The sequence below is a fragment of the Platalea leucorodia genome (assembly GCF_965183815.1).
Source record: "Platalea leucorodia genome assembly, chromosome: 3".
Classification (NCBI taxonomy): domain Eukaryota; kingdom Metazoa; phylum Chordata; class Aves; order Pelecaniformes; family Threskiornithidae; genus Platalea; species Platalea leucorodia.
Genome location: NC_138825.1, coordinates 49,861,917 through 49,876,626, shown reverse-complemented (window position 1 = coordinate 49,876,626; position 14,710 = coordinate 49,861,917). Strand labels below are relative to the sequence as shown.

Genomic DNA, 14,710 nt, shown 5'->3' with positions numbered 1-14,710 from the left:
GCTGATGTTTGATTATTCGCTCTTTGTAAATGTGAGTGTTTAGGCCTGTTCCAGAACACTTTGTTTCCACAATGTGCATTTCTATGATTCTATTCTTTGAAATGCACAGTGTCATCTAGGATGTCTGGATATGTACCATGAGTGGAAAAACCTGTATCACTTTAAGGTGCATCAGTTAGACTATACAATGTCCCCAGCCTGTTTCTTTGGGGAAATGAATATGTATGAGGCACAGATATCAGTGTCTCTTCTTGCAGCAGAGCTGCAGTGTGATCAGTAGTAAAGGAAGTGGACAATGACAGGGGTAGTGCTTTAGATATCTGTATGGCTTTGTAAGGAGTATGAAAAAATCTGGTGAATGTGTAAACTGGCTCCATAAACTGTGATAATAAGGAAAGTTTTCTCACAGCTGAGGGTTTCCTCTTCACATTGCAGCACCTTTTGTGTGCAGTTCTGTTTTCAGTGAAGTATGTGTATTTCTGCGTATGTCAATTTTGCAGACACTTCTGAAAGGCATTTTTTATTGTTCATCTATGGAGTCTGATGACTGAAAAATACCATTTGAAACAAGAACTAGTGATGGAACTATACAACAGCTTTGTTATAAAACTGAAAAACCCATCTTTGTGTTGTCATGTCACATTATTTTGAAACTTAGTTTAAATATCTCTATTGAGAAATGCTGCAAGATCATTTCATGGTGTTCTTTTGCTGTGTTCAGGTAATTGGAGAATTGCTCTAGCTTAGTAGAGGTTACCAGAAGAGGTTGCAGAAGTGTTTGCAAGTCAATTTGACAGTGGCTCCCCTCATGTTGGCTTTTTCCCCCAACTACGTTGATAGTGGGTAGAACAGTATAAACTCTCTTGTATTATCGCTGCAGTAGATGCTTACTCTTGGAATGGGGTCATTCTGGTACAGCACAAAGCTATCATGCGAGGTAAACTATGTGTCTTTCTAGCAAATTAATGGACACTGAGAAGGATTATTTATAATACAGCTTTAGTCAGATGTATATAAAGAGCAGAATTTTTTTCCTCGGAGCAGTGATTTTTCTCCCAAAAATATTGTGTTACAAATAACACTACTATGGTATTTCTTTTGTCTTTTTCTTATTGGAAATACCATGATTAAAACTGCATCTGAGTGCATTTACTTCTTACTCAAGAGCTCATTTAACTAGCCTTTAACCAAAGTCTAACCATCATAGCGAGTGGTTGTGTTGCCATAAAATAGGTTTAAATGATAAGCTGGGAAAAGTAGAAAAGGCTGGAAGAACTTCTGGATAATAATAACATTTACTAATTTCTTGTTGTTTGAGCATTTTCATATGACAAGAAGGGAAATTCACTTTAAAATTGGGTAAACTGGATTTCTTTAAAAAGACCATCCATGAAAAAGACTTAATTATTCAGTTAAAAAAGGATTTTTTTTTCCTAGTAGAGAAACTCCCTACCGAAAAAATTATTTCCAAATTATGTGTGTCTGTAGTAAAGTCATAGTCCACCAAGTAGTAATTTGTACCTCATAATGTTATTGTGATGTAGATATTATAGTAAAGTTCCATAATAAAGTTTGCTGAATATGTTAATAGTAAATGAGCTAGCAACTAATTGTAACCGAGCTGAGTCTTTCACTTCTATCCTCCTGCCAGCTCCTCTAGAGGAGAAAAAAGAACATATTCTTCAGGTGAAAGCCTTTTGTGGTATGTTGTGCTGGTGTGCCTGAGTCCCAGGGGATGAGTAAGTAGGAGAGGTGCCAGCATCGCTTGGTTTGCAAAAAGGTAAATCCCTTATGGGAGCTACGCCCATTCCTGTAAGAAGGGTGCATTAGAGAGGAAGGGAGCAAGCAGTTACTAAGGACAGAGTAAGAGATGATCCCCGCTCTCATTGCCCCTAGGTCTCTGACCCGTTGTTCAAAATCTTGAAGTGTTTGTGATGTATACGTGATTGTATACATGATATTTTGGTGGTATAGATACAACTAATGATTCAAATGTTGTCCATTACTAATAGGAATGGAACCACAGTAACAAACAGTTCTGGTAATAGTAAATGTGAAAATCCTGATCTCTTTTTTTTTTTTTTTTAATAGTGTTTCTTCAACCTTTACTTGCAAGTAGTATTTGAACTCAACACTTTAAATATATGAATGGAATAGGTAGTAGCCAAGTGAACTTTAACACATGACGATGAGATCTATCTTGCTCTGAGAGGTTTTCGTTCTGTCAACTGACTGCTCTTAGGATTAGTAGTTTCATCAGACGTAATATCTTTCAGGTGTAAACCAAACTAATTTAAATATTGATTTATATCCAAATCTTTCTTCTTTTGGCTGCATTTACACGTGGGGATAATGAAAGGCCCCTTGATAAAAATAGTGATGCTGATGAAGGTGCAGGAGCTTTGTCTGTGAAAGAAGGCAGGCAGAAGTCTTTGCGTGGGTGAGAAAGTGACTTTCTTACTGAATGTCTTGCTTGACTCATGTGCCAGTAGACTGCCTACTGTTTTTAAGGTTGCAGTATGAATAGTCCTTTTCCCTTGCTCTTGTTGCTGTAAATATTGCTGTTCTAGTTTTACAACAATTTAGTAAATAATAGAAAAGATTACAGCTCTCTGAAGTACTTTATTTGGTTTGTTTTAGGAAAACTGAAGCTAATAAAGCAGGAGGTCTAGCATCCCTTTCTGATGCACCACCTCTAAAAAGTGGGTTAAGCTCCCTGACTGGTGCACCTTCACTAAAGGAGTCTGATAGTAAGTGTTCACATGTTTTTGTGTTTTGATGAATTTAGGAGGTATTTCCCTTAATGTAATGAATGATCTACATATTCAGATGCAAATGTTGTTAAGTAGCCTGTATGTGGCCCCCTTCTGGTTGTAGTGTACTACATAGTAATGCTTTTTTCACTGAGTGCTCACACACTAGTTTTGATATATTAGGCTACCATTGGGGCATCTTATGTTTTGGAGCATGAAATACTTACACAAAAAAAGGAGTGTAAGTATATGAAGCAGTTTTCAGGAGTATAAAATTCTACTGCTCGGTTTTTAACTGAAAATAACTTATTCTTTTTTATTGTTATCTTGCATTATTTGCATAAGTTCTTTAGGGATATTTGCTTTTATATTGTGAAACCTGATCCTGAATACTGGAAGATTGTCCCTGTTTGCTACTCATGTTTTTAAATGCTGAGTTCGTACCTGAAAATTGGACATAACATATAACTTTATAGTATAGTATGGTAATAAGGTTATTAAAAAGAACACTTTATAAATGTTTGATGGGCATGTTTAAGTGGGATCTTATTAAAGAGTCAGAAATTAAATTTCTGATATAAATGCTTTTTGTTTTGTTACAGATTTGAATAGAAACTCTGTTTTGAAAGACCTGCGGTTGGTGAATGCAAAACTAGGATCACTAGAATTAGGCAAGTAACTGCTAAACATGAGTAAGCTCTGATATTTTTAACTGTAAGTTCTGGCCCAGCTTCTTAGAGGAATCTGAGAAACTGAAATACACATATTGAACTAAAATCTTCAGCTTTTACTTCTGTCACTCTTTAACACCATTGTGAAACTTACTGGAGTTGAGAGCAAGATCGGATCTAAAGGAATACAGAAAAGTGAAAACCGGTGTCTTATATATGAATTAGTATTTTACACATGCAGCAAAAAATTGATTCATTCCATGCATATGTTTGTTAATATCAAGTGACAAATTCTGTTGTCTAGATTTCTAAGAAAAGAAGGCATTCATATTTACGGGAAAAAGATAGCTAGACAAGTCTTACTGTTTTTCAGTGGCATATTTACTTGCCCTCCAGACATTTGAAAGTTGCCTTGTAAGCTTTAGGAGCAATATGGAGATGATGTGATATAAGAAGTATCAACTGTCTCTCAAAATAGAGCTGCCAAGTATTTAAATTTTGTCTTCAGCAATGTAGTCAACATCCCGAAAATGTGTGTTCAATTTCAAAACAGTTTGTGTAAATGAGCTTGCGATTAATTAATGGCAAACATAAACTCAGCTTCTCTTCCTAAACCTGCACAAGTAATTTAATCTACTCCCACTTTTGCTGGACATCAAACCATGTATTTTGGTGCAAAAATACATTCTTTTTTTTGCATTTCCCAAAGAGAAAACTTGTTTGATTAATACCTTTTAAAAATTATTTAGGAAATGGAGATGATGATGAGTATGCTGATGACTTCAACAGGTAAGAGAAAAGTGATATTGCAGTAGCATAGTATTTAATGCATTATAAGCATATCCACTGGCATATTGGAATTATTAAATAATATTTCAGCTAGTCACTATTGCTGGAGTCTGTCAGTATCTCTGAACTCCTTTAAACTTTGCTTTGCTATTTTAATATATATAGTTACAAATCAAAAAAACAAAAAAACAAAAAAACAAAAAAAACCAAAAACAAACAAAAAAAACCCCACCACACAGATCCTTTTTGTGTAGGGAGTAATGAGTTCCTTAAAAACCTAGTGTTGACTTTAAGGTGATAAGTTGTTGTTTTTTTGTGGAAGGGTTGTTTGTTTGTAGTGGGGTTTTTTTTGTTTGTTTGTTTTTCTGAACCATGTACTTAGTGATGTGTTAACACTTTAATGCTATTAGACAATGAATAAGGTGTATGCTAAAATATTCAACTAAAAAAACAAAGCATCATGAGTAGTCAGTAATAAATATTTAACCGCCGCATCCTTATGATGTGAAGGTATTGGTGTTGTAAACTGCAGGATTGAGGCCTAACTACTTATCAGAGTTTATCATGGCTTCATCTAGCTCGAAAGCCTTTAGTTGTTATGGGTTTTTATTTAACTTCTAGGAACTGAAATCCAAATCAAATATCAGGTGTAAAGTGGGAGTGAATGTAATACTTGGATGTTGGAAAAGAAAGTCTTATTTCTACATTTATGGTTTTCTTTCTCTTTAGTACTAGTCATCGCTCAGAAAAAAGTGATATCAGTATTGGTGAAGAAATAGATGAAATTTCTGTGGAAACAGAAGAGTCGAACGCCAGTGATAAAGTATGATTCTTTTAAAATTGTGCTTCTTGACATTCTTCTGATCTTGACTTTTTTTAACGTTCTGTGAAGGAATGTGCCATTATCATAGGTTCCTAGGATACATGTTAAAGTTGTATTATTTATTATGTTCCGTATTTTTTACAACTAGTATTCCTGCCAAGTTAGATACTATACTGATTTAAAAACAAAACAAAAACCCCACAACAATTGTTCAGTAGCACAATTCACTGTCTGTTTCTAGGCATGTAAAATGTATTTGAGCTTGGTTTCGTATCCAAGATAGGAATGTCTTATCCCTATATCTCAAGATCTGTCTGAGCACCTCCTAAAGGAGTTGAAATCTTACTGGAAGAGCTTGAGGCCAAAACGTTGGGATGTGATATGAAGGACTACAAGAAATAATATGTACTGTTTCTATGATTTCTGAGTTTGTAATTTCATTTATTTTCTAGCTTGAAGGCATCACACAAGACGTTACCATTTCTCAGTTAAGTGATGTTGCAGATTATCTAGAAGACGTGGCATAGAATTGGACAGCAAAAATGTTTCATTGTGCTGGACTAGAAGACTGCTGTGGACTGTTAATTTCAGACAATCACTTTTTGCTGGAATGTCCACCCCGTATTTGTGCCTTGTATTTCAAAAAGACTGTAGGTGGAGAAGGCTTTTAAATATTCTTAAGAAGAACTAAATGAAATAGTGTGTTCCAATTTGAGTCTGATATCAGAATTATTTCTTCATTTGGTTCAGTGAAACCTTTTACAGCAGAAAGTGGATTTTCCAAGCAGAATGTCCATTGCTGGCAGTGGGCATAATAAAAACCAGTCGATAAGAGAACATCTACAAAGAGGCATGTGGCTTTATAATGAACTTGCACTGTTATCATAACAGTCCAAATTATTATTTTTTTTTTTTAAAGATAACCAAAGCAAGAACCTTCAGAAGCAGTGGTTCAACTCTTCTTTTAACACAATTTTGTCAAGTCAGCCTGTAGTACATATTTATGGTAACTCCAGCCACAATACCTAATTGCTCCAGACTTACTTGAAACTGCTGTTTTTTCAGACTCTTCTGAAAGTTGGACTCTTTTTTTTAAAGGCATATCAAGTTGAGAGTATCTAAACTCTCAAATCTAAATTTAGCTAAATTTAGGAGCTAAATTTAGCACTAGTCTTAACTCCGAATATTCTTGTTTAAATACGTTTGTCAGACCATTGATGTTAAGACCTAAGCTGTTTTTATATATGATAATTTCATTGATGTTATCTGTTGTTAAATCACGAAAAGTAATTTTGTAAGGATCCACAAATCATTAACTAAATCTTATTGGGTTTTGTTAAGTTTTTAACAGTGTGGTAATAGTTTGTGGAGCTTTTATTATTGAGGGCTCTTCATGTGCTGTAAGCTCACTTTCATTCTTGATAATCCTTGTTACGTAAAAACAAGCGCCAAAAAGTGAAACCACTAACCTTCTGTTTTTTCAGATTCTGACTGCTGTACAGAATTAAATCCAAATATTTAAAAGTACCATACCGAAGCCATTATGGACACTAAGTTCTAGCTAAGAGCAAATTCTTGCAGTTGGATTATACTCCTGCAAAACAGGGTCAGTAATGGAAACATTGCCAGTTCTTTAATGATACTGTTGCACATGGCGCTGCTATAATATATAGGTCATGGACGTTTGTCATACTGAAACAAGACTTCAAAATGTGCACTTTCTGAACATTGTGAACACATTTGGAAAATATACATGTAAGTGAATATAAATAATTTTTTCTTTTTTAGGCTTTGTAATTTTTTCAGGAAAACTGTTGGCCTCTCATCAATGGTCACCACAGTGGAAGTAGCATGCTAAACTAAAGCCATTGGTTAAGCATATGGAGCTGCTACTAGCATTGGATGTTGACTTAAATCTTTTTTTGCACTGGGCCAGCAGGCATGGAGCAGTGCTGGGAAGTTAGGCTTGTACAGTACATAAATGATTTGAGAGGAGAGAGGAAAAGTGTGCCTTTTATTTATGTGCACCCCAAAATAGCCAGCAAAAAAGCATCAGAATATTTAGTCATGCTGTTAACTTATAACTTTGTGCCATATTGTAGCAGCTGAACACAGAAGAGACTTTTTTTTTTCACCCCAAAAAATCAATGTGCCATGGATGTCATGTAGCAACAATGTTGTAACATATGATACACCCTGTGTAAAAAGTCCTCTAAGGTGGGGGAACCTGTGCCTCAAGATACTATGTATGAAAAGTTTGGTTTAGGCTATCTTCTTTTTTTCTTTTTTTTTTTTGTTTCTGAAGAAGAGCAACAGCATGTCTGAAGGAAATAAAAATGAATGCCAGAAATCAATTGTTCCCAGGTATTCGAGTGGAATTTTAAGGTGTATGGAGTAATGTAGAGACAGTGTTGTTTGCTTTTTTACATGTTTCGGGAAAACATGATGTTCCGTTACCTGTTAGCTGTAGGATATGTGGCAATTTATCATACCAAAAGAAACAAAAACTTTACTAAGTGATTTCTAATTGCATTTGAAGATGTGGCCTTTTAAATAACTAATTGGATATTTCAAGTGTTAACGTGACTTTTGTTAACAGCAAAGTGTTGTTCTCTTAATTGGGGGTTAATTGGAGAGCTTGCACTTTGGCTCTAATTTAAGAAAATGCCAAAAAGTGGTAAGTTTCCATGCTGTTCCTCCTGTGGGCTTTTACAGACTTGTGTATAATAATTCAAATTGCAAAATAAAGCTATTGTGCTGGCTAAATTGTATTTTTGAGACTTCTTGAATAAAAAAATCTTAGCATTTAGGAAATTCAGGAAGCCCTGTGGGTTTTGGGGGGGATTTTCTTAAAAAAAAAAAAAAAAAAAAAAATTTTTCAGAGTTAGTCCAGTCTGCAATTGGGAACGTGTGCATGCCCAAGTTTCTTCTAAGCCTGAACGATCTTGCAGTTCCTGATGGTGAATCCTGAAGTCTGATTAAGACCAGACTGAATAGGGTTACTGGGTACCAGTCTGAGTTGTCAGATGGTTTATGATTCAACAGACAAAGGAAAAAAATCCAATCTTGATTGGCCAAATTTTGTCTTGTTTACCATTGTTCGAGTTACTTAAGCATGACTGGCAAGCTAAGCTCTCTTGAATGCTTGCTTTGCTGTACATTTCAAACCATATTGTTTGGTATTTTACATTAGGCTTCTCCCTAAAGGACCTAATGCAGTTGAATACCCAACCTCATCTGTCTGTTAGAATTAACAACCAGAGCCCTGTTCTAAAAGATGGGAATGTTCCTGTCTAAGTGTTCTTCTGTATTGGTTTTTCCTTTTCGCAGACACCTCTGTGAACAGAGAAGGAAGTGTCTGAAAGGGGCACTTATGACTGATCCGTGCAGTTCTATAGCAGCTGGGTCTGGTTAGAAACGGGTTTTTTATGTTAAACACTCAGGCTACGTAATTTGTTTAACAAATCCTGTGATTTCCAGAAGTGAAAAATTAAGGACTAAGCTATGGCTGACAGTTCCATACCATTAATATGGCTGTGGTGATGAGGATGGATTATAAAAACTATACCTGTCTCTTTTTTTTTTTTTTTTTGTAGTGAAGTTACTGTATTCCTCTTTTTTTTTTTTTTTTTAACCAAAGTGAGAAACCAGGGCACATCTGATCAAATATGTCCCCATATGTGATGTTTTCCCCAACTGTAATAAAACCACTCTCAGCTTTAGACTGTTTTGACAATACAGCCCTCATTTAGACAATATGTCTAGCTCTTGAAACAACTTATACTCTTCTGTGTATGACAGGGTGATTGGGTGATGATGATGATGAAGGGTTTTACTACTTTGTTTGCTTTTTAGCACAGTAACTTTCACTGATGAAATACTTCCTACAAAGCCCAGCCTTCTCTTCAGGAAAGAAAGCATCCATGGATATTTCAGTTCAGTTGTAGATAAAAGCTAACAAACTTCTGGTTTTAGCATTGTCTAGGCAGCAGGAATTAAATCTCAGCGAGATGACTACAGTGCTTCGTGTTCACTTCAGGAAGTGCCAGATGCATCTTTTTTGGTAGGTCGTCTTGGTTTGATGTTTTCCTTGTAAGGTAGAGCCAAGAAAGAAGTTGAACTGAATTGTAAGAGATGCAGTTTTGGCAGATTTGTAAATGATCACGTTCGTCTTGAAGCTACAGACTAGCTATAACGAATGCAGTATTGCAAAAACATAACTTGCAACATATGACTGTCTTGATTTCTGCAAAGAAAAAAAAAAAAAAAAAAGGAACTGGGCTGTTCAAGGGCATTGAGTTAACCAAAGATTGAACCTCTGACAGAATTGCAGTGAACATCAAGAAGTGTCAGTTCCTTTGTTTATATGTTGTGATCAGCACTAAATTCTCCTAATAAAAGGGGGGAGGGGGAGGCCAAAAGCCCAATGACCTGTGTCATACAATAAAAGCCCAAAAGCCCAATGACCTTTATCTTTCTGGTTTCAGGCTGCTAGGCTACTAAAGGTTGTTGCTGCTGCGATTTTTGTCGTGCCGCCTGCCCCCAATACAGAATAATTGGAAAAATACATTTAGCTATCCTTGTGTGTGCAATATGTCACTTCTTTGGAATACGTCCATAGTGTCTTAAAGTCAATCACGGTTCAATTTTTATCATAGAATGTCCTGAGGTGGAAGGGACCCACAGGGATCATCGGGTCCAACTCCTGTCCTGCATAGGACAACCCCAGAATTCACACCATATCTCTGTGGGTGTTCTCCAAATGCTTCTTGAATGTTGTCAGGCTTGGGGCCGTGACCACCTCCCAGGGGCGCCTGTTCCAGTGCTCCACCACCCACCCTGAAGAACCTTCTCCTAACGTCCAACCTAACCCTCCCCTGGCATAGCCTCCTGCCGTTCCCTGGGGTCCTGTCGTTGGTCGCCGGGGGGAAGAGATCGGCGCCTGCCCCTCCTCCTTCCCATCCAGCCAGCAGCGAGGCTGAACATGTATTCCCAGCCGGCACACACGTAGCAGCACACATACACGCTCCATACATACATTTATACGTGGCCAGCCACCCACATCACAGACACACGCAGCACTCACACCAACAGGGACAGCACCAATGGCCTTATCCTACTCCCCCTCTGGCTGGACAGTATGGAAGTCCACTGGTGAGAATATATATATATATATATACACACACGCACACACAGAGCCCTGTACAACATAGGTCCGCTCTCAGGTGGTGGTGCCTTGGTTCGGGTTCCCCCCCGCCAGCGTGCCCCTGTGCTCTCTGCCCTGTGCAGGTGGGCCTTTGGTGGGCTGGTGGCCCCCGGGAGGGGCCTGGGAGCAGCCTGGCGGCCGTTACTTGGGCTCTCCCTCCCGCCCTTGCTGCTCTGAGCTCGCGCGGCTGAGCTTGCTGTCGTGACCGAACAAATCCGTATTGAGGCCAGACGGAGGTGGACGCTTTGTTCAGCGCTGTGCTGTGACGAAGCAGCGGGACCAGCCCGCTGATGTGACTCAGTTCTGTGTGCTGACCTGGGAGCAGAACCCAGAATTTACTTCTGGCAAATACAAGGGATTTTTTTCTTGTTCAATAACTTGCTTTTTCAATCTAGTTTTCTGTTCTTATGGTTCATAAACTAGATCACACACGTGATGCAGAAATTGGAGCTATTCATTTTTGTTAGAATAGTCTAATTACTAGAATTTAAATAACTTGTTGATGGGTGACTCATGAAATACATAAAGAAGTAAAAAATATGTTCATTAGCTTAATTCTACTGCTTACTTAGAAGATAATAAAGGGGAAGAATTGTTGAGTTGTGTAACTTTTTCCAAATCATTTATTCTTTTCAACATTTCAGAGGGCACAATGTAAGTATATAACTTGCTGTTCAAGGAAGGGCCACAAGCTATTCTCTCCCAGGCCTCGAAATGAATTGCCTTAGCTAGGTCCATTGTACCTTTCGGGGAAAAATGGTCAATAAATGAATAGCAAGCCTTTAAGTACAGAAAGAGGATGGAACGTCATTTTTTTTTTACTAGTGTACTCTTCAAGCATTGCCTTGGTACGGTAGTTGGGGAACAGAGAGATCACATCGAAGTTGAATGTATAATTAAAAGGTTATTTTGGGGGACACTTGCTTCGTTCAATGAACTGAACGTTTGCTTTTAGTGTTGAGGTTTTTTTGCCGAAGTGCGTCATTTGACCTAGGGGAACAGAACGCTTTGTAAGCTCCTCAAAAAAGCTTTTTAAAACTCTGTAAGCACATGGTGGGAGGAAAAATGCAGACCTGATGCTTATGAGCTGAACGAACCACAGCTGGGAACAAAACGCAGCGGGAGGAGTTGCGCGCTGCGCAGGCAACCTAGCGGGGACGAAGCAGGCACGTGCCGGGCTTCGGTGCCCTGTTCGGCGCGGGTGCGGGAGGAAGCTGCCGGCCCGGGGGAGCCGGCCTGCGTGAGGCAGGAGAAATGCGGATAAGAACTGAGAGACTGAGACGCTGCCTGCTGAGTACGGGGGCGCGGAGCAGGCCTGCGTTCATCATCCTTCTTAACGCTGAAGGACCGCTGCGAGCAGCTTGTGCAAGCAAGAAAGCGTTAGTGGAAGAGAGTGAGCAGTAAGGCCACAGACAGTGCTTGAGACCAGCGGAGGACACAGTGATGACGGTGACAAGCCAGAAGACACAGTCCTTGGCACTAGCCAGAGCAACTACCACAGCACGCTGGAGACCTCAACCCAGGCACGGCCCTGGGGCGGATGTGGCCGTCCAGATGCGGGCTGCAGGGAGTGCCTGTGGCTTCTGGGAGGCTGGGGGTGACAGCAGCCTCACCTGCAGGAGCTGTGCTCTCATCAGGACACTGAGCTGCCAGGTGAAGCAGGCTGGATGGCATCAGGAATGCCAGCAGGAGGGCAAAGGTACTTCGTGGCCACTGTAAAAGCAAGAACCCCAATCCCCCATTGCATGGAAGGAGGGGAAGGCCAGAGGCAATGTTTAACCAGGGGAGGGCTGGGATTCCCATGGCAGAAGAAATAAGAAAGCTTTCTCCAGCTGTAAATGCTTATGGAGAGAACTGTAGAGCCCCGACAACAAAACACGAGGCGAGTTTTGTTGGGGGATGCATCTAGCTGTGCTGTCAGAGCCAGTGAGGCTGAGAGAAAGCGACAGGTAACAGTAGACAGGGACTGCCTTCTGCAAAGGGATCCCCCACCCATCAGTCCCGTTTGTTCCTTGCCTGAGCCCACCTCTAGTATGATGCTGGTGTCATGGGCAGGGCTTTGGGGTTTTTTTTGTGGCTATGGGACCCTCTTTTGAGGAATGAGGTCTGCTAGGAAAAGACAGGATGCACCTGATGAAGACGATTGTCTTTGCTGACAGGGTTGCTAACCTTGTGAAGAGTTTAGGTTTGTTGGGTGTGGAGACCAAAGCCTGCAGGTATGTGGGAGTTGAAGGGAGCACACAGGGGAGTCTGAGGGAGTGACATCCCTCACTGCAAGAAATCAGGGAGACTGGGACTGTCTGAGGTTCTTTTCCACAAACAAATGTGCAATGGAATAAACAAGAGAAAGAGAAAGTCTGTGCAGTCGCAAAGCTGTGACATGGCTGGGATGAGAGGAACATGGTGGAATAGCTTGCATGACTGGAGTGCTACAATGGATGGACACAAGCTTGACAAGCAGGCAGGGAAGAAAAATGGAGAGGGAGGGGTCCACAGAGGAGTAGTCTGAATGTGCAGAGCATAAATGGAATAGAAAAAGCCCTGACGACAGGCCTGCCAAGAATTTGTCATCGTGGCTAAAGGGGAGGCCAACAAAGGGGATATCACGGTAGGCACCTGCAACAGACCTTGATCAAGAAAAGGAAGAGAACGAAGCCTTCCTTAAAAAATTTGAAGAAGTCTCCTGATTGTATGCTGTGGTTTTCATGGGGATTTTTAACCACCTCCAATTTGCAGGAAGAGCAACATGGCAGAACAAAAACAAGCCAGGAGACTTAGAGTACTCTCTGTCAGGGACCATCTTTTAGTTGGGCGCTGGACAGGATGGGGGGGGATACACTAGATCTGCTACCCAGGAATAAGGGAGAAGTGCCCAGATGCAATAGTCAGTGGCAACCTTGGTTACAGTGACCATGAGATGACAGAGTTAAAAATCTTGAGAGCAGAGAAGATGATAAACAGCAGAGTAATAGTCTTGGACTTCAGGGAAGTGAACTCTATCTTGTTCAGGGTTCTGTTTGGCAGGAGCCCATGGGAGGCTGCCCTGAGGGGTATGGAGGCCAGAGCTGGTTGCCTTTCAGAAGGATTCCTTCCACTATGCGAAACAATGCATAGGCATAGCAGGAGGACAGACTGGCTGATGATTGAGAAACGACTGGCTGAGCTCAAATGTGGAAAATTGTATGGAAAGTGGAAGTGAGGATGGGCTACAAGGGATGACTATGGAACTGCACAGGCATAAGGGAACGGTACGAGGGACATCAAAGCTTGGCTGGAGCTGCAATGCAAGGGATGTGAAGGCAAGAAGCGTTTTCACAAGCGGGACATCAGTAAAAGGGAGATGAAAGAAAATGTGGGCCTGCTGCTGAATGGAATGGGTGACCAAGTGATGAAGGTAAAGAAAAAAAGACTGAGGTACTGTTTCTTCTTCACCTCTGTCTTTACTGGCAAGGTCTGCTCTCAGGCTTCTTTGAAAGGTCATGGTGATAAAGGGACGTTCCTGATGACTTGAAAAAGGAAAATGTTACGTCTAGCTTTTAAAAAAGTGAGAAAGAGGATCCAGCAAGCTACAGATTGGTCAGCCTCACCTCAGTCCTTGGGAAATTTGATGCAAGTCCTCATGGCAGCCATTTCTAAGTACATGAAAGAAAATAGGGTGACTGAGAACAGCCAGCATGGGTTTATGAAGGGCAAATTGTGCCTGACCGATGCGATCACCTTCTATCATGGCTCTGAGGACAATAGTGGATGTCATTTTCTTTGGCTTTAGCCAAAGTCTCCCAAAGCATCTATGTAACAAATTGTGGACAGATGGGCTGGGTAAAAAGCAGCTTTTCGGGAAAGGGCCTGGGGGCAGCTGTGAAGAGTGAAAGCCTGGAAGAGTGAGTCAGCCAGCTATGCTCGTGTAGCCAGCAGGCTGAGGAAAGTGGTTATTTCTCCTGTGTTCCCTTCCTTGTGAGACCATACCTGGAGTATTATGTTCAGTTTGGGCTCCCCTGGTACAAGAGATGCCAACAAAATAGATAGTCCCATGGAGCGGCCAGAGGATGGTGATGTGGCTGGAGCACGTGACCTATGAAGATCTGGGGCTGTTCTGTCTGTAGAAGAGAAGGTAAAAGGTAGGTGGTTAAGCTGCGGTCTTCCGTGCTTACGGGGGGCGGTATGGAAAACAGACCTGGACTCTTCCTCGAGGTGCCCAGTGAAAGGATAATAGTCAAATTGCATCAAGAGAAATTCCAGCTGCATACATGAAATAAAACCTAAAAAATCACCGTGAGAATGGTCCAGGACTAGAGCAGGTGTCCAGAGAGGTTGTGAATTCTCCATCGCTGGGAATTTTCAAAACTCAAAGGAACAGACCGAGAGCAACTTGGTCAAGCTTTGAAGTTAGGTCTACTTTGAGCAGGAGGCTGGACCTCTGGAGCGTCCTTTCAACCTAAATTATTCCATTATTCTACCACAACAGACC

The 14,710-nt window shown here is 40.5% G+C and overlaps 1 protein-coding gene across 2 annotated transcripts in view; it reads left to right on the top strand.

Moving 5' to 3' along the window:
- Positions 1 to 7,788, top strand: part of CEP43 (centrosomal protein 43) — a 30,070-nt gene extending 22,282 nt beyond the window's left edge. For both annotated transcript variants that reach the window (XM_082307934.1, XM_082307933.1), the window contains 5 exons: positions 2,641 to 2,750; positions 3,356 to 3,424; positions 4,174 to 4,213; positions 4,943 to 5,036; positions 5,489 to 7,788. In XM_082307934.1, the coding sequence (XP_082164060.1) occupies positions 2,641 to 2,750; positions 3,356 to 3,424; positions 4,174 to 4,213; positions 4,943 to 5,036; positions 5,489 to 5,563 (388 nt within the window). In that variant the 3' untranslated portion in view covers positions 5,564 to 7,788. The remainder of the gene's footprint in view (positions 1 to 2,640; positions 2,751 to 3,355; positions 3,425 to 4,173; positions 4,214 to 4,942; positions 5,037 to 5,488) is intronic.
- The last annotated feature ends 6,922 nt before the right edge of the window (positions 7,789 to 14,710 follow it).